This window comes from Castor canadensis, chromosome 12 (genome assembly GCF_047511655.1).
Source record: "Castor canadensis chromosome 12, mCasCan1.hap1v2, whole genome shotgun sequence".
In the NCBI taxonomy this organism is placed as follows: domain Eukaryota; kingdom Metazoa; phylum Chordata; class Mammalia; order Rodentia; family Castoridae; genus Castor; species Castor canadensis.
The window spans coordinates 6955647-6977030 of record NC_133397.1 but is presented as its reverse complement, the minus strand read 5'-3'; the positions used below and the strand labels follow the sequence as shown (position 1 = coordinate 6977030).

The 21384-nt window shown below is 38.0% G+C and overlaps 1 protein-coding gene across 12 annotated transcripts in view; it reads left to right on the top strand.

The window, feature by feature from the left end:
- The window catches only part of LOC109674848 (kinase D-interacting substrate of 220 kDa-like), a 91819-nt gene that overhangs the window by 10897 nt on the left and 59538 nt on the right, over positions 1-21384 (top strand). For 7 of the 12 annotated variants that reach the window (XM_074049126.1, XM_074049124.1, XM_074049121.1 and 4 more), the window contains 13 exons: positions 193-291; positions 990-1091; positions 6110-6208; positions 7207-7404; positions 9080-9178; positions 9519-9617; positions 10756-10854; positions 14072-14249; positions 16057-16221; positions 17110-17289; positions 18058-18223; positions 20229-20380; positions 20522-20811. In XM_074049126.1, coding sequence (XP_073905227.1) covers positions 193-291; positions 990-1091; positions 6110-6208; positions 7207-7404; positions 9080-9178; positions 9519-9617; positions 10756-10854; positions 14072-14249; positions 16057-16221; positions 17110-17289; positions 18058-18223; positions 20229-20380; positions 20522-20811 — 1926 coding nt within the window. Of the gene's footprint in view, positions 1-192; positions 292-989; positions 1092-5093; positions 5181-6109; positions 6209-7206; positions 7405-9079; positions 9179-9518; positions 9618-10755; positions 10855-14071; positions 14250-16056; positions 16222-17109; positions 17290-18057; positions 18224-20228; positions 20381-20521; positions 20812-21384 lie in introns of those variants that run through there. The other 5 variants (XM_074049127.1, XM_074049125.1, XM_074049122.1 and 2 more) reach the window with 2 other exon arrangements.

Below are 21384 nucleotides of genomic sequence, written 5' to 3'. Positions count from 1 at the left end.
TAGTACAAACTTTGGAATAATTATTCATGGATGCAAGAGATTTGACTCATTTCATGGACTATTGTAGACTTTTGTGGGATCTTGGAAATTTAAACCAATGATGTTATTAAGATAAACACAGAAGGAACTTAATTAGTGACATTTTTATGCTTGGATGTGATCCAGTTTTGTATCCCTCCATTTTTTCTTTAGGGGGGATGGACAGCTCTCATGTGGGCATGCTACAAAGGCCGGACTGATGTGGTAGAGTTGCTTCTTTCTCATGGCGCCAGTCCAAGTGTCACTGGTCTGGTAAGCGTTCACCAAAAATTTAATTTGTAGCATAAGTGGTAAGTTTTCTTAGGAAATGCCTCAGGCTATTTTTACTTCATAGTGGATGGAGATTTCCTAGATCATATTAAATATAATGTAGAATATGATTTTACAACACAATGGAAACTTTGTAAGTTGAGCTTATTTCTCAGTTTTTGTCAACAAAAAGGCAACACTTAGGGCTAAAATGGTAATTTTAACTATATAACATTTCAAAAGGAGATTTTGAAATCCTTGGTTATCTTTTCTGTTTTCTATGAGTATGCATACTTAATCTGAACTTCTTTAAAGAAACATATACCAATTAATGATACCATTGCTATACATTCTGTTGTATATACTTATACTCATTTTATTTCCTGTTCCTCTTATTAATTTTGCCTGTTGGGTAAATAATCACATGAAGTGTATTGGCTCAATAAAAATAAATGTGTTCATAATATATGCTTCTTTAAGGTTGACTGCATCTTTTTGCCAATTATATATTATAAGCATTATTTGTGTTTTTAAAGCAGAGAGTGATCTACAAAATGTTTTTTAAAAAATACTACTTTGTGCTACTCTCTTTGATATTTATGTACTGTGTGGCAAATATCCACCTAAAAGATTCTCTTTTCATTCCTCCCTTTCTCTATTCCTCTTTTCCTCCCTTCCCTCCCATCTACTGTCCATCCCAGCAGTATAGTGTTTACCCAATCATTTGGGCAGCAGGAAGAGGCCATGCAGATATAGTGCATCTTCTACTGCAAAATGGTGCTAAAGTCAACTGCTGTGATAAGGTAACTTATCTAGCTTGTGTTATGCCTGCTAGAGTGTCTTAGTTATAAACATTTTCATATAAAGTTACTCAAATAATTTTATTTTTTATATAAATATAATTTATATAAATTTATATATATTTAAATTATATATATTTATAAATTTATGAATATAATTTATATAAATATAATTTTATATTTTTGTATATTATTTTATTTATGTAGCTATATGGCTTATAGTTGGATTCTTTGTATGTATTATGCACTGTTTCCTTTTGATGTTTATTATATCCCATTCATCATTCTCAAGAAGATAGCGACAGTGATTCACTGTCTCTGTTGTTTGAAGTTTTGAGTTGTAACTCTTCTTCCTTTAGTCCTACCTGCTTTCCTGCTTTTCCTTTATTATTGCAAGAATGATCTTTTTTTAAAATTCAGGTTTGTTTATCTCTCTCTTGTGTATGAAATCCTAAAGACCAGCCTTGGTATGGTGGATATTGGTAGGACTTGCCTCCCTTTGTCCTGATACCTATAACCCAAGTTACCTTGCATGCTAGCCTGTCTAATGACCTGTAGTTTCCTGAGTTCCTGTGCTCTTTCCCAGTGTGCTATGACCTCTCCTCAGTTTCTCTTTATTCTGGAGGCCCAGCTCATTTGTCACGTCTAGAAAGCTCCCTAGAATGTTCTTCTATCCTCCCCGTTTTTTTGTTTTTTTTTTTAAATCCTTAGCACTAACCTCAAACATTTGATGAGTAATTAATGTTTTTATTCTCCTTTCTTTTGGTGGTTTTCAGTGTTTCAGGATAAAGCCCATGCTTCCTGGTTTGACTTCAGCATATATTCCTAGTCTTACTTTTTGCCTTCGCTTTCCATATCCTGCACCTTTAGACACAACAGTTTGTCTAACATTCTGTGAACTTTGCTTATTCCCCCTGCTAGAATCTGTGCTATTACCTTATCATCTGCCTGATGAACTTCTATTTCTTTTTCAAGGTTAACTTGAGATGTTATCTGCCTGTCAAATCTCTGCCTACCGATGTCTCTCTGTACTGTCAGAATTCTCTGTACTGTCAGAATTCTCTGTACTGTCAGAATTCTCTGTGCATACTTCCATTGGAGCACATAAACTAATGCTGTGCAATAATTGCTTTTTCCTTTTTTGAGAAGATGAGGAATGCTGTTATTTTTCCTGTTGGTCCTTACTTCTATTGACTGTGTTACAATTTGATAGGTTGTTGGGATGATCATATTCTTTTCAGGTTAATAACTCTGTAGCTAAACATCTGACAAAGAGCTGTTACCTAGAGTTTGTTTTTAGAATTGTAATAGAGTATGAGCGTGACTTTCTTTAAATAAATAGTTGCTAACACTCATGGGAGTGTTGGGAGCCATACATTCCTTGATCTGGATGGTGGTCAGACAGGTTTGTACATATGTAAAAATCACCAAGTGTATACTAAAGAGAGTATATTTTTGTATTTTATGCATGTTGTGCCTTATTGTAAAAAATACTGCATAAAATAGAAGTCCAGTAGGTAGGGGGGATAAGGAGACAGTAGTATATTTATATTATAATATACTGTTTTAGGAAGAGTGCATTTTGTAATTCTGATCGACTATTAGATGTGTAAGATGTTTCTAATAGTTCTTTTTGTTGATTTTTTGATATGACAGTCTAATATAGATAAACCTTCATTTTTTTCCTTATGGCCTACAGAAAATTGTTTATATACAGTTTGCCATTTATGGTGCTCCAGAATCATATATTATGCTACTCAATCTGCCTTTCTTTAGCATTCTGAGAAAATGATTAGTACCTGCTATGTGCTATCCCTGTATTTAGCATAGAAGATGCAGAAACAAAGAAAGAATGATCTCTGTTGAGAGAAGCAGGAAGATAAGTGGAACGTGTAATATGCTTAGGTTAGGCTCAGATGACTTTAAAGATAGGGGAATCCACTGATGGCTGAGCAGTCAATAAAGAACTGATAGATTATGTGAGACTTACTAAGAGTGGAACTTATATCCAAGAAGACTAGGAGAAGAAGCCATGCTACACACAGGGGAAAATGAGAGCAAAAAGCCCAAGTATGACTTGGCATGGCATGTTGAGGGGGTGCTGAGCAGACCAGGGAATGAGCTGAACTGAGTGTGAGGAGAGGAGCTGGCCAAGGAAGCCTTGGCCATAGAAGCCACCACCTTCAGGTAGGCCCTGAACACCTTACTAAAAAGTGGATGTCTGCCCTGTAGATACTGAAAACCACTGGGGAATTAGTGTTGTAGATTGGCACAAACTGGTATTAATTTTAGAAAAACTGTCATTTAACAGTAGGCTTGTTAAAGATAGAGAATATTCTTCTTGCTGACAAAAGTAGGTTTTTATGGGCACTCATTTTTAGAAAAGGGAACACATCATTTAAGTTGTGTTGACTGAGGCAATGGGGCACCTGTGGTTAAAAGTGTCTGTCCTACTGGATAGTGGACCTAAGGGTTGTCAGCTGGTGGGAAAAGGCTTGCATAGAGGTGATTCTGGAAATTCTAGAAGCATAGGTTTAATAGCAGAGTTCACGGGGAGCTCAGCAGTGTCTGATAATTAGGAGTACTTCCAGAGGTAGAAGAATTTGGTTGGTGAAAAATCAATGGTGAGAAATGACTTGAAAGCTCAAGGTTGAAGGCACAGTCAATAGTTCATGTGACTGTAGAGCTTTCAGGAAAAGAAAGAACTGAATTTAAGAGCTATAGATCTGGGGCTTAGGTAACGATTGTTGCCCTCATGGATAGTAATTCTGTAAGATTTATGGCAGAAACTAGTTTTTTGAAGGGGTTTTGTTGAAGAATTGAAAACACCCTTATAAATTATTTTCAAAGTGTGAAAGACAGGACAATGCTTAGTATCTTAAGAGAGTAGGTTTTTGGAAAAGTTTGTTAGGAGAGGAAAGCCTAAATCAGAAGGATGTAAATTAGAGACTAACAGGAAGGGAGGATTAGAAGGAAAGACATGGTGTGGGAGGAGATGGTTGAAAAAGGTCTAGACAGAACAGATTAAGATAGGATCAAGGGGATACATAAAGGGAGCAAACAAGACTGTGACTGAAAAAAAAAAAAGAGAAAACTATTTAGACCATAGAGATTTGATTTAGAAGGAATAGAGGCCAGAACTTGAGAAAAAGAGAACAGAGAGACTTACTAAGGTGGTTGAATGCTAACTCCAGAGCTCTTTTGAAGTAGACAGAATGCCAGGTGAGGATGGTCTTGCCCCAGGCGCCAAGAGTTCTTTGTAATGATGAAATTGAGATGGCTTGCTGAATATGAGGGTGAGATGAGCTGGCCAATGTGATGACGAGGGGAAAGAGTAGCCATGCTAGCATATAATCCTGCACAGTTCAGTTCTGTAAAAGGGTAAAAATCAAATGCAGTGGGTGTTGAAAGGATGAGCTCTTAAGTCAAATTAGCATTTTTAAAGCAGGCCTGATTAGTAGTGAATGTGTATGTGTGTTATCCTTGTGACTGTCTGGCTCTTGTTTGTAGGGATAGGGAGGGCATTTCAGCCAGAGAAAACATGTTAGCCACAAAGAAGGATGCTGGAAAAGAGAATTTAATTCTGGGAGAAGTGCAGTCCTTATTCCATCTCTCTAAGCCTGTTTTGAGGCCATGGCTGTGATGATTGTTCTCTTTCATGGCCTGTCTCCTTGTCGTTAGGCTCCTTTCCTATGTACTGTATTATAGGCAGGCTTGCGAGTCTGGCTGTCGTGAGGTTCAGTTCATCAAGAAGAGCACTGAGGACTGTAGCTTTCCACAGTGTGGTTGCCGTGATGTCTGGTATAAGTAGAATGGTGCTGCCCAGTGCAGTAACCACTAGCCACATACGGCTACTAGACTTTTAAATAAAATTGAAGATTCAGTTCCTGAGTCACATTAGCCACGTTTCAAGAGCTTAATAATCATGCGTGCGTTTCTTTCTACACAGCCCTGTTGGATAGGGCTGCCATAGCAAGCTTAGTAAATGTTCATTTTCATCCGCAGGCCCCATGAACTTAAAGGTCACTGTGGGCACTCGTGTGTGTGGATTGCCTATCATAGCATAAAGTCATGGCCTTGACTTTATGCAAGGTTTGTATTCTCTGATGCCTTTTGCGTCATGTTCCAGGAAAAGGTGCTTTTGAGTACGGCTTCCAGGCCGAAGGTATCAAGAACAGAGGCTGAGAGTAGACTCTGTGCCAGGCTTGTTGGGCTCATGGGTCTTGTTCTACCTCTTGATAGAGTTGGGACTTTGACATTTTAATCTTTTCAGAGCCTCACTTCCTCAGCTGTGAGAATGTAACATTGTGAATTGTATTTATTCTGTGATAAGGTTTATTCTGTGATACATGGGAGGCAGAAATTGAGAGGATCATGGATTGAGGCCAGCCTAGGCAAAGAGTTAATGAGACTCCACCTCAACCAACAAACTGGGTGGTCTGTGTCTTTAATTCCAGCTAGGAGGGGAGCAAAAGTAGGTGGATTGTAGTCCAAGGCTTATCCTTGGCAAAAAACATGTATGCTATCTGAAAATAACTAAACTAAAATGTATTGGTGGAGTGGCTGAAGAAACCTGCCTAGCAAACTCAAGGTCCTGAGTTCAACTCCCAGTACTGCTAAACTCTCCCCCAATCCCCCCCTGCAAAAAGAAAAAAACCCTAAAAAATTGTGCTTAGCACTTGATTGTTGCTATTTTTTGCTTCTAGTCAGACTGTTGGACTTTAAATTCTTTCTAATAAAATACGGGAAGCAATGAAAGCTTGTTGAAAATTAGGAGCTGTATGACTTTGTGATGGAAAAGCTTTCTTTGCTTATAAAAGCTAAGAAAGTTGCTTAAAAGGCATTTCATGCAGTGATTTTAACCATCTAAAATGAGGGAAATAGAATTTATCTAGGATTAAAATTATGATTGGTATAAACATGTAAGAATACTCAACATAAAGTTTTATCAAAATTCATGTTGTAAGCTAGTTTCTTTTAGTATTTCCCCTGATAATAATTTAAAATGTATTGTTTAATAGTTTGGAACCACCCCTTTGGTTTGGGCTGCACGAAAGGGTCATTTGGAATGTGTGAAGCATTTATTGTCCATGGGTGCTGATGTCGATCAAAAAGGAGCAGTAAGTGCCTTAATCACACTTGAGTTGTATTAACACCCATTATTTCACTTTGTTTTCCATGTTGTCTGTGCTACTCACTGTTGACCTTCAAGGAGAATGGACTGTCTTCACTCTGAGAGGAGACAGAACAGGATTCCTAAGCAGATATAGACATCTTGCCTTCCACTTGTGTCCCTTTTGGGAAGGTTATCAAGTGGATGAGTGTCTGTTCTCTGGGATGATTGACTGCCAAGGAATTTGAAAAGGCTATGTCATTTTAATATATGAGATAATTACGGCTTAATTAGAGGTGCAGCTTTTAAAAAAATTAAAATTAAAATAGGATAGTTTTTGAAAATGGGTTTTTAGGCCATCGTCACTTACTACACTTTATCTTGAAATATTCTGTAGCAATTCATTCATGGTTTTACCTCAGTTTTTCCTATATGTTTTATTACAAAAAATTCTTAGTATGAAACTGGAGGTGTGGCTCAAGAGGTAGAGTATCTGCCTACCCAGTTTGAGACCCTGAGTTTAGTGCTTAGTACCACCAAAAAAAAAAAAAAAAAGCTTATTTTGAGGTTTGAGTTACTTTACTTTGGATTATTTAATTTAGAATGTGTTTGAGTCATTTTGTCAACTACTTTATTACATTCATGAGTTTGTTCATTGTAAATAAGTCTAGTTTCAGATAATCATTTAGGCACTGGTGCTCCTAATATTTCTAATGACTGAAGAGAATTATATCTTTAAAAACTGAAAATATGTCTTATAGCCATTTTTGGTATGTGTCTGATTATTTATATTGCATCTTGTCAGAAGCAACTCTTAATCATCTTAGGTGTAAGTCTTGCTTACAGTATTTGCTAAGAGCATGCTTAAGGCCCCTGAGGGAAGAGTGGGGGAAGAGATAGGAAGAGAACAAAGGGGAGGGCTGTTAGTAATAGGCCACTTATTTTTTATTATGGTGTAAATCATGTTTTCTAGACTATACTAATTTGGAATTTTTTTTTTTTAAGAATTCAATGACTGCACTTATTGTGGCAGTAAAAGGAGGCTACACACAGTCAGTAAAAGAAATTTTGAAACGGAATCCAAATGTAAATTTAACTGACAAGGATGGAAACACAGCCTTGATGATTGCATCAAAGGAGGGACATACGGAGATTGTGCAGGATCTGCTGGATGCTGGGACATATGTGAACATACCTGACAGGGTCGGTCACCTCATTCAGATTTGTCTAGTGGTGAAGTGGTGAAAGATTAGCTGTTTACTTCCACCTTTCAAGATTCTTCATGTCTGACAACTTGTTTTAAGTTTCATTTCTACCTTTGAAACTAATGTTAACAATTACTCAGTCTTTCTGAAGAATGCTCATTTTTTAAAAAATTATTGTGTTCCTGAAATGGTTGATTTATCTGTTAACTGTCCTTGATGTATATCACTGTTTTGTTTTGTTTTTTTTTCACAGCTGGTGTTATTCATTATTCCAGGGCTTGAAATACCACATTTATACCTAAGATTTTCAAAATTCTGTCTTGCCTCAATTTGTTCTCTGAGGTCACATTTTATAAGTGTAGCTTCATTTGAACTCTCTACTTGAATGTCTCTTTAGTGAGCTTCTTAAACTTACAGCATGACAAAAATTAATGTCTCCCCCTGTCTTGTACACACTTGTCTCACTGTGGGGCCTTTGCACAGCTCTGCTGTCTGTCTGGAGCGCTGTCTTCATGTGATGACAAATTCTCTTTCATTTCAGCTTAACTCTACCTAGTCTTCAGCTGTCTAGCCCTCTTCTATTTGTATAGTGTTTGTATGCTTTTTAAATTTATTGTACATTGTCTTCTCTGCTAGACTGCAAATTTGCCCAGAGCTGAGACCTTGCCTTTCTTGTTTCCCAGTGCTGGAATGGTACATGGCACGTTATAAACAGTGACATCTTTGTAGCCATTTAGTAACTTACTAGCTTCTCACCCACGTTCGTTCTCACACTCATAACTAAAGTTTGTGTGCTTTGGGTTTGTTTCTGCAGTGAAGGGGCAGTTAAGACGCTGTACCATAGCACTGAAGTTAACAGTCATCCAGGACTGGCACATGGGGCCACGTAGACCTGAATTGAGCCAAGCTCATGGGCTCACCCAACCTAAACACCTACAGCTGATTTGTAATTTAGGACTAAATAATAAGACACATGTGCCATTGCCAAAACAGTATTTGAGGTAGTTGGAACATGTGATTTAAAATAGCAAAGAACTGTGCTCATGAGGTAGTGAACTTCACCTGAGGCTTATACAGGTAAGCCTTGTATACTACAGGCCTGTGACTGACTTCCAACTGGCCAGATAGCCAGGGACATGGGTCTGGGAACTAGTCCTCATCGTTAATTAAATATGACTATAGCACCAGGGATAGCTAGCTTAGCTTTGTAGTACCCCCTCTCCACCTCACTTTTTTTTTCTTTTTAAAAAAACCCATGCCCTTTGTCATATGGTATTATTCAAGGTTTTTTAAAAATTATGTCATGTCCAGGTACTTTTCTGGTCCATTGACAGCCAGTGTCAATTTATTTAATTTATATTTGTAATGGGAGATTACCTGCTGAGAGACATAGAATAGGTTCTCCTTCTGGGCAGTTTGCTTTCTAAGTTTTTGTCATGAAATTTCATGAATTCTTATGTTGAGGCCTAATGTTCCCTGTCCCTTACTCAAACGACTATTAATTATCAGGCATTGCTATTAGTTAGCTAAAACTTTTCTTTTGTTTAATGATAAACTCTTTTCCTAAGAAAATTTTAGAGCAGACCTATTATATTAATAAATGAGTTACCTTAACATCAAAATAGTGCTTATTTGTTCTCATCACCAACTGATCCTGTTTTTTGTCTTTTTAGAGTGGGGATACTGTGTTGATTGGTGCTGTCAGAGGTGGTCATGTCGAAATTGTTCGAGCACTTCTCCAAAAATATGCTGATATTGACATTAGAGGACAGGTATGTGTGATTACAGAGCACTGGTTATCTTGGAGTATAGTTGGTGGTATTGGGGTTTGAACTTAGGGCTTTGTGCTTGCTAGGCTTAAAGTGGCTCTGCTGCTTGAACCACACCTCCAACCTGGTTGCTGCTTTTTAAGTCAAGTAACACTAACTTTTCCTAGGCTTTTCTCATGAAGAATTTCTCAAAAGTATGTCTTAGAGAGCATATGGATTAACATTATTTCCTACTGTGCTTCCTATTGGAATGGTTTTTGGCAGAAATGTTATGTTATTTTATATTTACAAATAGCAGTTTTTAATGTTGTATCTTATATGAAGTGATTTTTTCAAATTACAGGACAATAAAACTGCTTTATATTGGGCTGTTGAAAAGGGATATGCAACAATGGTGAGAGATATCCTACAGTGCAATCCTGATACTGAAATATGCACAAAGGTGAAAATGACATTTCTATTCTGTTAGCAATATCCAGTGCTGAATATTAGTACTGCTTTTTGTCCCATCATCATTGTTTGACTTTAAAGTTAACTGATTTTACTGGAAATGCTTTCTATTAAATTGAGGGGTAACTTTGTATCCTTTTAAAGTTAAATATGCATAGCAAATGCACTGTGTAATTTGATACTTGAATTAAATAGTGCTTTTCACAAATCTCCCCCAGTGTTTCATGCTTCTCTTTGTGGTGCAAAGCCTGTTTTCTGAAGACCTTTGTGAGTGGTCATTGGTTCTGCACACCAGCCATTTTAGCCTTATATATGATAGCTTTGTGAGGGGAAAGTATATTTTGAATTCTGTATTAAAATGTCAGAAATTCCTAATGCATAAAGCAAAGTGATAGAGTCATCCATAAGACTATCCTGTTTCATCTGCTAGAGACCTGGACCAGTACATTTGTAAATCAGTGATGGTCTTTCCAGTGCCCTGGGACATAAACTTCCCTGGAATATCTATGGCTTTGCTCATTGAACATCTTTTTTAAAAAATCTTTTTCTTTTAAACCCCTGAGTCAGCCACTGAAATGACATGTGGCATCTGTCCATGGTTTTGTCTTTCCTACCTGGTGCTTCATTTGTTTCATTTGATTTTGAAGGCAATTATGGACTCTTTGGAGGTTTTGCAAAGTCTGACTGCTGGTATCAAATGGTTTGAAAGTCCTTAGGTTCATATATGTTTCTTACAGTCTAGAAACTCCCTTGCTTGGATGTTGAGAGGCTGGGCTGGGGATTGTTTGGTGGGTAGAGAGCAAGAAGAGGAAGCAGCCTATGCAGGACCTGTCTCCAGGTCAGCATTGGCCCGGGGGAATTGACTGGAGTAGCCACTGCAGCAGGTGTGGGTGAGGAACAGCTCGGGGTACATCCCACAGCTGGCTAAGTGATACAAACTTATTTTCACACAAAAAGGTGGTCATGAAGGGAAAAGCACTTCTCTTTTTAGTTTTAAAACATAGTCTTCAGAACATTTTAAATGTAGACTATTATCACAGTTAGAATTTCTTGGTATGTATATTTCTATAATACTAAATACTTGGCAGTAAAGCTATGGATCTGTGAAATCTCGTTATCTGCATCCACAGGATGGTGAAACCCCACTGATAAAGGCCACCAAGATGAGAAATATCGAAGTAGTAGAGCTGCTGCTAGATAATGGAGCTAAGGTGTCTGCGATAGATAAGGTAAGACATCTGTGCAGACAGAGACTCTTTGGTGAGTGTTGCTAGACTGACCTGTACATCAGTGGGCTTACTGGGGATCTGATCTAATGTGTGTGGGGAGAGATTACTGGCTGAGGCTGTCTGTGGGGGATTTTGATTCTGTTCCAGAGGTGTACTGAGGACTGGGCAGGCACAGTTTGCGATTGATGAAGCAGTTTCAGATTTTTCTTCTGAGGCTCATAAACCACTATGGAGATTTGCCCTTGACCACCACACACGTAGGGTGCCTCAGGGGTAGAACTTGTTGCAGATAAACTGAAGCAAAGAACCTGAAGGTACAGGAGAAAGTAGACCCTCAATGCAGACTGGCGTTCATGTTTACTAACAAGAGATGGACTGTTCTGCTTTGCGTCCTTACAGTTATCCTTTTAGAGCTTTCATATTTTTCATTATAACTGCACATTGCTTAACACTTTATAGACTTGATTTCTGGTTTTACTTTGTTTTCATTATAAACAGATTTATTTCTTTCCCTTTTCTCCCAGAAAGAGGTGAATTAATAAGAAATATTTAAAAAATTCTCCTGTGAATGTATACGGTTTGGGCTTTCTTAATACTTAGTAAATTAAAGCTTACCTTTCCATTATTTATGGGAAAATTAAACAAAAAACACAATATACTTTTTATTTTACCAAGTTAACAACATGACTTAAAACAGCTGGGCTTAGCAGTGCATGTCCATAATCCCAGCACTGGGGAGGCTGAGGCAGGAGGATGATTAAAAGTTCAAGGCTAGCCTGAACTACATGGTGAGACCCTATCTCAGAAAAAAGATGAAACAAAACTGAACAAACAAATCTTTTCATTTGTCATTTCTAAATTAATATAATTGCCTGTAGAAGAAAGAAGATTTTAGTATTCAAAATTAGGAAGAGTGGGTGTCAGTGGCTCATGCCTGTAATCTGAGCTACTTGGGAGACTGAGATTGGGAGAATCATAGTTTGAGACTAGCTGGGGCAAATGGCCATGAGATGCCATGTCCAAAGTAACCTAGCAAGATGAATTGAAGGTGTGGCTCAAGCACTAAAGTACCTACTTTGCATGCGAGAAGCCCTGAGTTCAAGCCATATTTCCCCTCTCCAAAGTAAGTAGATCATAATAGACGGGAGGTGTGGCTCAAGGGGTAGAATACCTGCTTTGCAACCGTGAATCTCTTAAGTTCAAACCCCAGTTGATAAAATAATAAATTAAAAAAATTAGGAAGGACATAAAAATCAAGAAGAATTTTTGAATTACAGCTTTATGGAAAACATCCTGTTGCCCGTTTTCCTCATTCTGTCATTGAGTCATATCTGATACTGGTCCCCCCAACTTGCATCAAGATTGCTGGTCACAAGTAAGTTTCCTGAAGGACTTCCATCTCGATCCATGCATATGTGACCATGCCAGAGCCTGCGTGTGATATGTGCTGAGAAGCATCCTCGGTAGCTGGAAAAGTTGTTCATTTTAAGTATTCATACTGAGGACTGATAGGATGTCCTGTAAGCATTTGGAATACAGCCTCATAGGAGTTTTGAAGCTGGCTCTTCATAGAGAATTTCCTAAAAATAGATTAATGAATAAATATGATTTTTTAACCATCCCATTACCACTCTGTGTTTATCTTCAGCTTATGAACAGAATGTATTAGTATCTTCTCTGTTCAGAAGTTGTATGTCTGGCAGGCATGCTGCTTCTGAGATTCTGCCTTCTCACAGAATTGTGGGGAGAAATGGAGTTGAGTGGGACAGGAAGGTGGTGAAATGTGCCTCAGATGTTTGTAGTTTGAGGAGTGGTAAGACATTCAGGAGGTTGTAACCATAAGGCACTGGGAAGTGTGGGACAAGAATGAGGGAAAGAAATGCAGGCTGGGGATGGAAACTTGTCTGTCATTGAGCTATGTCAGTTGCACGGGCATGACGAAGATCAGTGTGAAGAAAGATGAAAGCCAAGGTCAATGTTTTCCTCTTCTATGGTTTGTGTTGTAGTGTAGTTGTTTTTATAATTGTGCTTGTTCACCCAGTCTCTTTCTTTTACGACATCAATTATTTAGGTCACAACTGTTTGTCTTCCATCTTTATCCCCTCCAAAGTATCTCGCATACAAAGTCCCTATAAATACTAAGGTCACAACATAGTTGTTTAGAAGATAGGAAAAGAATGTACAGAGGAAAGAAGAGGAGAAGTTAGGATAAGGTTGTGCCATGGAAGCCACAGGAAGAACATGTGGGTCATTTTTTTGGTGATGCTGGGGTTTGAACTGAGGGCTCCAGGCTTGCTAGTGAAGCACTTTACCACTTAGCCAGACCCTGTCCTTTTGCTTTTAATTTGTTTGTTAGATAGGGTCTTTGGGCCAACCTCAAACCTTGCTCCTCCTATCTCCACTTCCCTTGCAGCTGGGATTATAGGCATATATCATATGCCTGGCCCCTGCAGGGCATTTTCGTTAAGTATCACAGATCCATGTGGATGAGAACTGGGAATTTAATTTGTTAAGTTTGGGGCCATTGGTTGTCTTCAAGAGAAGAATTTGTGAAGTAATACATGGGAGAGTACTGGCAGACTGATGAGGCCTTTTTGCATACCATTTTTTCCTAGCATTGGATATGAACATTAATGAGGGAAGAATGTGGGTTGATATTAGGGAAAGTGAAAAAGTGAGGAGAGGGAACAGATTGTAGAGGTCAGAGAAGGATATATATGACAGGAAGGCTCAGAGTTGGGCAATGTGGCGGAATGGAATTTAAGGGTGCATCACAGGGCAAGTAGTTGACATGCGAGGTGACGAGGTTACCTGTGCCTGTGCTGGCTGGGGTGTCAGCACGAAAGCTAACAAAGACATCCGTGAAATAGAATACACGTTAGTTGAGGAAGATGGCTTATATCCTTGGACAAAAAATATTTGGATGACAGATAGGTACTGGGAGGAGTGCAGGGAGAAAGGCTGTTGCTCCTCTTTCCAGGAGATGAGGGGGAGAAGTATAGCCTTCGTTATAAAGGGCTGGGGAAATAAATAGTTTCTGAGGAAAGCTGGAAAAGAAAGGAATTATGGGGAAGGCAGATAAAAATTCATGTTATATATGTACTCTATGAAAAATAGGAACAGTGCAGACTTTGTTGCTGTACAGAAGCATCACAATTGTTACTCTCTACTGTATATTAAAATGAGAAAGTTCATGTTTCCTGCTGTTATTTTATAGAAAGGAGATACTCCCTTGCATATTGCTATTCGTGGAAGGAGTCGGAAACTGGCAGAACTTCTTTTAAGAAATCCCAAAGATGGGCGTTTACTTTATAGGCCAAACAAAGCAGGAGAGACTCCTTACAACATTGACTGTAGCCATCAGAAAAGCATTTTAACACAAATATTTGGAGCCAGTAAGTATGGGGTTTTGTCCCTGACTGAGCTTTGGAAAAAATGAGTGTGCAGTTTTAGCATTGAAAAATAAAAGAGGCCAACTTCTGTAATTACCACTTAACTGGACAATACAAAAGTTAAGAAAGTTATTTTATTTTGGAAAATAATTTTCCACGTGTAAAATTCTTTTGCATTGTTTTGTAGCATTCTAAGTTAAGTACATTGAGCCATCAGTTTGTAAGGGTTCTATAAATTGAACCTATTTTTTCTAAATGCCTACCCCCCCCCCACCGTAGTTTTTATCAGACATGCTTTGCAATCTTAGCATACGTTACAGTTCTCTACTTTTGTGTTTTGTCTACTGCAGGCCATGTTCTCTATCCCCATGAATATTATGTACTTATTACAACCATCTCTCTCCTTCAAAGATTGTGTCTGCTCTCCCTTCTTCATAGGTTGTTTTTGTTTTGTCAGTAATGGGGTTTGAACTTGTGCCTTGTGCTTGCTAGGCAGGCATTCTGGTACTTGAGCTAGTGCCTCAGCCCATTTTGCTTTAGTTATTTTTCAGATAGGTTGTGTTTATACCTGGGCAGGCCTGGACTACAATCATCCCTCCTGTTTATGGGATGACAGGTGTCCACCACCATACCTAGTGTGTCATGAGTGAGATGGGTGTCTCTCAAACTTTTTTGTCTGTGCCGGCCTTTGAAGTGTGGTCTTCTTGATATCTGCCCCGTAAGAAGCTAGGCATGAACCACTGGTGCCTGACTTGTATGTAATTTTTAATGTTTCAGACATATGAGTTTTATCAAGGTGTGGGGTATGTAGAGTTTTAATTTTAATTTTTAAATGAAATGCCTCTGATGTTGATATCCTGCACAAGTTCAATAGTGTTCTGATCATTGAAGTTGTATAGTATTTTTATACTGTCTGCAAGGATACCTACCCTTTGGTACTCTTTAAAATTTCTTTCTTAGCTGTCCTAACCTGTTTTTCTTGCTTTCAGTTTTTAAAAATACTCTCTGGGGTTTTGATTGGAATTGCCTTCAAGTGATAGATTAGTTTGAGGACAATTGATATTTTTAAGTCATTGAATCTTTCTACTGGTGACCAAAGACTTTTTATTTTTTCTGAGTATGTATTATCTTTTTCATTAATGCTTTGTGTTTTTGTTGTTGTATTTTTTGAATTCCAAAATGCATATTAATCCTGATTTTAATATCTCTGAAACTGAAATTTGTCTTACCAATTTTTTTCTTTTCTGATGGGACTGGGGTTTGAACTTGGGGCTTCATGCAAAGCAGGAGCTCTACCTCTTGAGCCATGCCTCCATCCATTTTGGTATTGTTATTTTGGGGATGAGGTCTCCTGACCTGTTTGCTGGGGTCAGCATCGAACCACGATTCTTCCAATCTCAGCCTCCCAAGTAGGTAGGATTACAGGAGTGAGCCACTGGCGTCCGACATTCTTTGTTTTTGCTGGTGCTGGGGATTAAACCTAGGGCCTTGCACTTCTTAGTTAAGCACTCCACCCTTGAGTTGCATGCCATCCTTAAAACATGCCTCAGAAGCTGTGGGTAAGAAAGCATCACAGCACAATTGGCCTGCATCTTTTCTGAACTGCGCATAAAAATGAAGCATCTTACAATATCATGTATCTTAAGTTCCATGCAATAAGGTATTTGTCTATGAATTCCTGAACCTATTTTTACACAGACCCAAATTTTTAAAATAAGTGTTTTTCTCTAATAAACAATAAGTGAGATTTGGTATTCCTTTCTACCGGTAGTGCACTTCACGTATAGATATGTTGTGTTTCTAATTACAGGACACTTGTCTCCTACCGAAACAGATGGTGACATGCTTGGTTATGATTTATATAGCAGTGCCCTGGCAGATATTCTCAGTGAACCTACCATGCAGCCGCCCATTTGCGTGGGGTTGTATGCACAGTGGGGAAGTGGGAAATCTTTCTTACTCAAGAAACTAGAAGGTAAGGGGCATATTTTGTACAGTCTCTGGAGTAAAGGAGAAACTAGAGTTCTGTGTATAGGTATGTGGGTGACACTATTGCTGTCCTACATTTGTTGGGGTTTTATTGCCCTCTAGTTTTACTGTGATCCTGTCCACGGTCATTTGAGTTTTCAAAAACAGATCCAATTGATAAAACCCTTAGTACTACATTTCACAAGCCCATCACACACTTGTCAGTTTGTGGTGCTCCCTGGTGAGCTCCATGCTGCAGTCTGGAGCACTGTGTGCTCTTGCCTCAACAGAACAGATATTTTGCTGACTTGTTCCCTCTGTCAGGAGCTTCTTGGACAGCTACCTCCCACCCCCCAACACACACATCATTTGCTTGGGAAAATTGTACTTATTTTTTAAGGCAAGTTGCAGTATTGCTTGTAAAAATTACCATGAGTCGTGTAGAAAGAATGACTTGTGTAGGGCTCATTTGGGTTCAGCACACCTGGAGAACTGTGATTCTCGAATGTAATTAGAGTGTGAGGGGACCACAGAGGCATGGTGGTGGTGTACAGTTTGAAGATACTTTGAAGAAACAACAACATTGTTTGTATCACACAAAACACATAAAAGAAATCCTAACAAAATCTTGACAGATGGGAGTATATGCAGAAGGGTTTTGTGTATCCTCAGTATGAAGCAAGACAGTGGGCGTGTAGGTAGGCCCATGGGAATGAGATGCTTGTGTTTGTCAAGAGACATTGCTTAAAATGGTTAAGTAGCAGCAGTCTATTGACTGTGTGCAGTAGATGCCCAGTAAAAGTTTTATTGAAATCACGAAAATTACATGTTAAGTTAAAAGGTGCATTTTTTTAAACAAAACAGAAACAAAGTTTCCTATGAATTTCTCTTTCAGATGAAATGAAGACATTTGCAGGACAACAGATTGAACCGCTTTTTCAGTTTTCTTGGCTTATCGTGTTTCTTACCCTGCTACTTTGTGGAGGGCTTGGCTTATTGTTCGCTTTTACGGTTGACCCAAATCTTGGCATAGCAATTTCATTGAGCTTCCTGACGCTCTTATATATATTCTTCAGTAAGTCTTTGCTTCTCATCTTTTTGGAAGATGGAGAAGAAGGTCAAGACTAATTGTTTCACTTAAAAGATTGTCTATGTCTGTGTCTTAGAATCTACATGTGATTTTCATAATTGGCTAAGAAAGTTGATGTTTTTGCTCTTGTATAAATTGGCTTATAGGGACATTGTCCACAACGTGGCTGAAGTAGTTTTAAAAACCAGTGTATGGTCAATATTGAAGCAGGATTTTAATTACTCATTATACTTACTCTTTTGTAGCTAACTAATGACCTACATGTAAATCTTTTTTTGAAGAGAAAGTGTCATAGCCATCCCTGGCAGGCTCTAGAGCATTTTAACCATGATTGTATTTTTTAATTTATCCAAAAGCAAAGTAAGAAAGTAAACTAGAATCCCTGTTCCTGAGGTTGTCATCATTTGCAAGAAAGAAAATGGGTTTGCTTTTGGAGGAACTGAGAACTTTAACAGTGATAAACTCTTAGTCTTTTGCATTTGAACCCGTAGTAAAGACATATCTCTGTTTAAGGCTTTATCTTTCTGAGTGTAACTCTCGGGTCATATGTTAGTCAGTTTGCATGTTTTACATGCCTTCCATGTGTTGAGGAAGGTTAGTTGATGAATTCCTTGAGGAGTAGTTAGGAATTAGTGTGGGACCATAAAAAAGTATGTAAGCTTAGCTGTCATTACTCATTACTTAACTATTTGTAGAAGAGAACTTGCCTGAGTAGTGATTGTTTTCAGTAATCTTTTTAAAATTGCATTTCAGTTGTCATTTACTTTGGTGGACGAAGGGAAGGAGAGAGTTGGAATTGGGCCTGGGCCATCAGTACCAGATTGGCAAGGCATATTGGCTATTTGGAACTTCTCTTCAGACTCATGTTTGTGAACCCACCTGAACTGCCAGAGCAAACTACAAAAGCTTTGCCTGTGAGGTGAGTCAGTCCCTTCATTAAGCAAAACTTTTTTTTTACTTAATAAGGTTGTAATGTATCTTGTTCCAAAAAGTTTTGGTACATTGAATCTTTTATACGAAAAAATAAAAACATGCCAACATGCATTTGGAAAACAAAACACTTCATAGTGTATCTCTCTCCTATATACTTTTCTGTAATGAAACCTGTTTAACTTAGATTTACCACAGTTTATTTCTGCATAATCCTTCTTTTCCCTCTTTTGGTTACCTGTAACCATCCTTTGGACTTTTTTTTTTTCTTAATAGCAGTGTTGGAGATGGAATCCAGGGCTTCATGCCTGGTAGGCTAACACTCTACCATTGTGCTATATTGGCCCTGCTCACACACTTTGAAAAGAGCATTGGATTAAAATGGCACCTTGGCTTATGAGCTCCAGATTGGAGATTTGGAACATCCCTAAATGAGTGTGTAACCTCCGGAAACTCAGCTTGCTTCTCTGAGCTGGTTGTTCCTCATTACTGCAAATATGTTTGCATGTTTGTCTAAAATTATTATTCATAATAAATAGGAAATTCATGGGAAAACAGGGAAGATGAAAAACTTGTTTTTTTTTTTTTTTGAAAAACTTTTAAGCCAAAGAATAAAGGAAATGTGTAGGGCTCCAGATGACAGTGAAAAAAAACAAAAGAGAAAACATAGAAAATTAAAACCAAACAAACTTCAATAGGAGTTAGCAAAAATTCAAATGCATTAAATTCTAATAAGGTAAGATATGTGTAATTTAAGAGGAAAATAAATAGATCATGCCATAAAAGGTGTGTATGAGAGAGAAGTAAAGGTAAACATTTACAAGTATAGTTAGCCATCTGTTATCCTCAGGTTTTGCATCGGCGAATTCAACCAATCATAGATTGAAAATATTATTTTAAAAATTGCACCTGTACTGAAAGTGTACAGACTGTTTTCTTTGTCATTTTTCCCGAAGCAGTACAGAGTGACTGCTGTTTATATAGCACTATATTATAATAGGTAAAATATGTGCAAGGATGGGTGTAGTTTATATGCAGATACTTTTTTATTTTATATAAGGGACTTGACCTCTTCCTAGAACAGTCCCCCATGAATACAGAGGGGCTCTCGTAATTAACAGGTAAGATTAAGTATTAAGAAAAGGATTTAAAACAGAAGTTTAAAAAGAAAATGTTAAAAGGAAAACATACAGAATAGAGTAAAATAGGCGAAATATTTTTACAGAATATGAGAAAAAAACCACTTTAATGAGTTTGTAGTTTTAAAAAGTTAGAACAACGGTAATAGCATCAGTCAAGACCACAGAATATAATACAGTGTGATCCCAGGTTGTATTTTGAAAGCAGTGCTTTTCTTCTGAATTGAGATGAGAGTTACGTGGAAGGAGAGAAAGGAAGTAATGCTGAAATAATGATTCAGCAGCTCAAGGCACAAATAATTGAGTTATTTTGAAGAAGAATTATGGAAAGAACATTACAACTTTATCTAAATTCATGTTTGATGTTGAAGCTATTAATAAGAATTAGAAAACCTGAGTTTTTAGGGGCTGATAGAGTAGATCAAGTGGTAGAGCACTGCTGACAAGCGTGAGGCCCTGTGTTCAAATCCCAGTAACAGAAAAAGAAAAGAAAAGAGAAATGTTCAAGTTTTTAAATGATGCTATGGGGTTTGCAATTCTTCATGAGTATTATTAATATTTTCTCATGTTAAGAAATCTTGAGGTGGTTTTAGAAAAGTTTCTTTGTGCCACTTTTCTGGTCATATTCTGATACCAAGTGCTGCCACCTTTCATTATTGTTGTTTCCTAAGGGAAGTATGAAGATGTTGAAAGTTAGAAGGCATCTGAGTACAAGTTCTTTCCCTCCTCAGAATTTTAATACAGTATTTCAAAGGAGCATCAAAAATGTAGAGTAAATGATTCAGAAATGACTTACTGTGAAGTTATTTGTTGCTGTAGTTGTTTGAGTAATGTTTTGCTTGGTCTTCCCCCAAGATTTTTGTTTACAGATTACAATAGGCTGTCCAGCGTAGGTGGAGAAACTTCCTTGGCTGAAATGATCGCAACCCTCTCGGATGCCTGTGAGAGAGAGTTTGGCTTTTTGGCAACCAGGCTTTTTCGAGTATTCAAGACTGAAGATACTCAGGGTAGGATTTCCTTCCTTCCTTCTTTGTGTATGTCTACGGGTCGAGGGTTTTCATGAAAACAGGAGTTGATTAACAGAGTCATCAGATGCTGTGACATATTTGATATGTCACTAATTGTTAAAACCGTTTGTTTTCTTACAGGTAAAAAGAAGTGGAAAAAAACTTGCTGTCTGCCATCATTTGTCATCTTCCTTTTTATCTTTGGCTGCATTATTGCTGGAATTACTCTTCTGGCTCTATTCCGAGTTGACCCAAAACATCTGACAGTAAATGCTGTCCTCATCTCAGTTGCGTCTATGGTGGGGTTGGCCTTTGTGCTGAACTTTCGTACATGGTGGCAAGTGTTGGACTCTCTCTTGAATTCTCAAAGAAAACGCCTCCATCACGCTGCTTCCAAATTGCACAAGTTGAAAAGTGAAGGATTCATGAAAGTAAGTTTTTACTGGATAATCGGAAATTGTAATGTGAATTACGGTGTCGCTACCATGTTCGTTAGGCTTTGGTGTTGCTTTTGTTGTGTTTTTGGCATTGCTGGGCGTTGAACCCAAATCCTTGTGCATGCTAGGCAAGCATTCTGAGTTACATCCCCAGTCCTGTTGCGTTTAGTTTAACTTAGTTTATTTTTTATTCAAGTGTACCTTTTAAAAATCCTTCTAGGTTATAGCAAAATTCAGAGGAATATACGGAAATATCCCAAATATCCCACATTCTTACACAGACCCAGCTCCTTCTGCTGTCAACATCCCTCACCGCAAACTGGGCATGTAGGCTAAGGCTGGAAGATGATGAGTTCCAGGCCTGCTTGGGTAACATAGCGAGTTCCTATCTCAAAACAAAAACAACACAAAAGAAAAAAAGCCACCTCCTCCTGACCCCTGCCGAATTGTCTTCCAAAATGTTTATATCATTATGTGTTCTCAACAGCAGTGAAGGAGAGAGTTCCTTTGTTCCATGTCCTCGTCAGCATTTCGTATCAGCAGTCTAGATTTAAGGATTCTAATAGG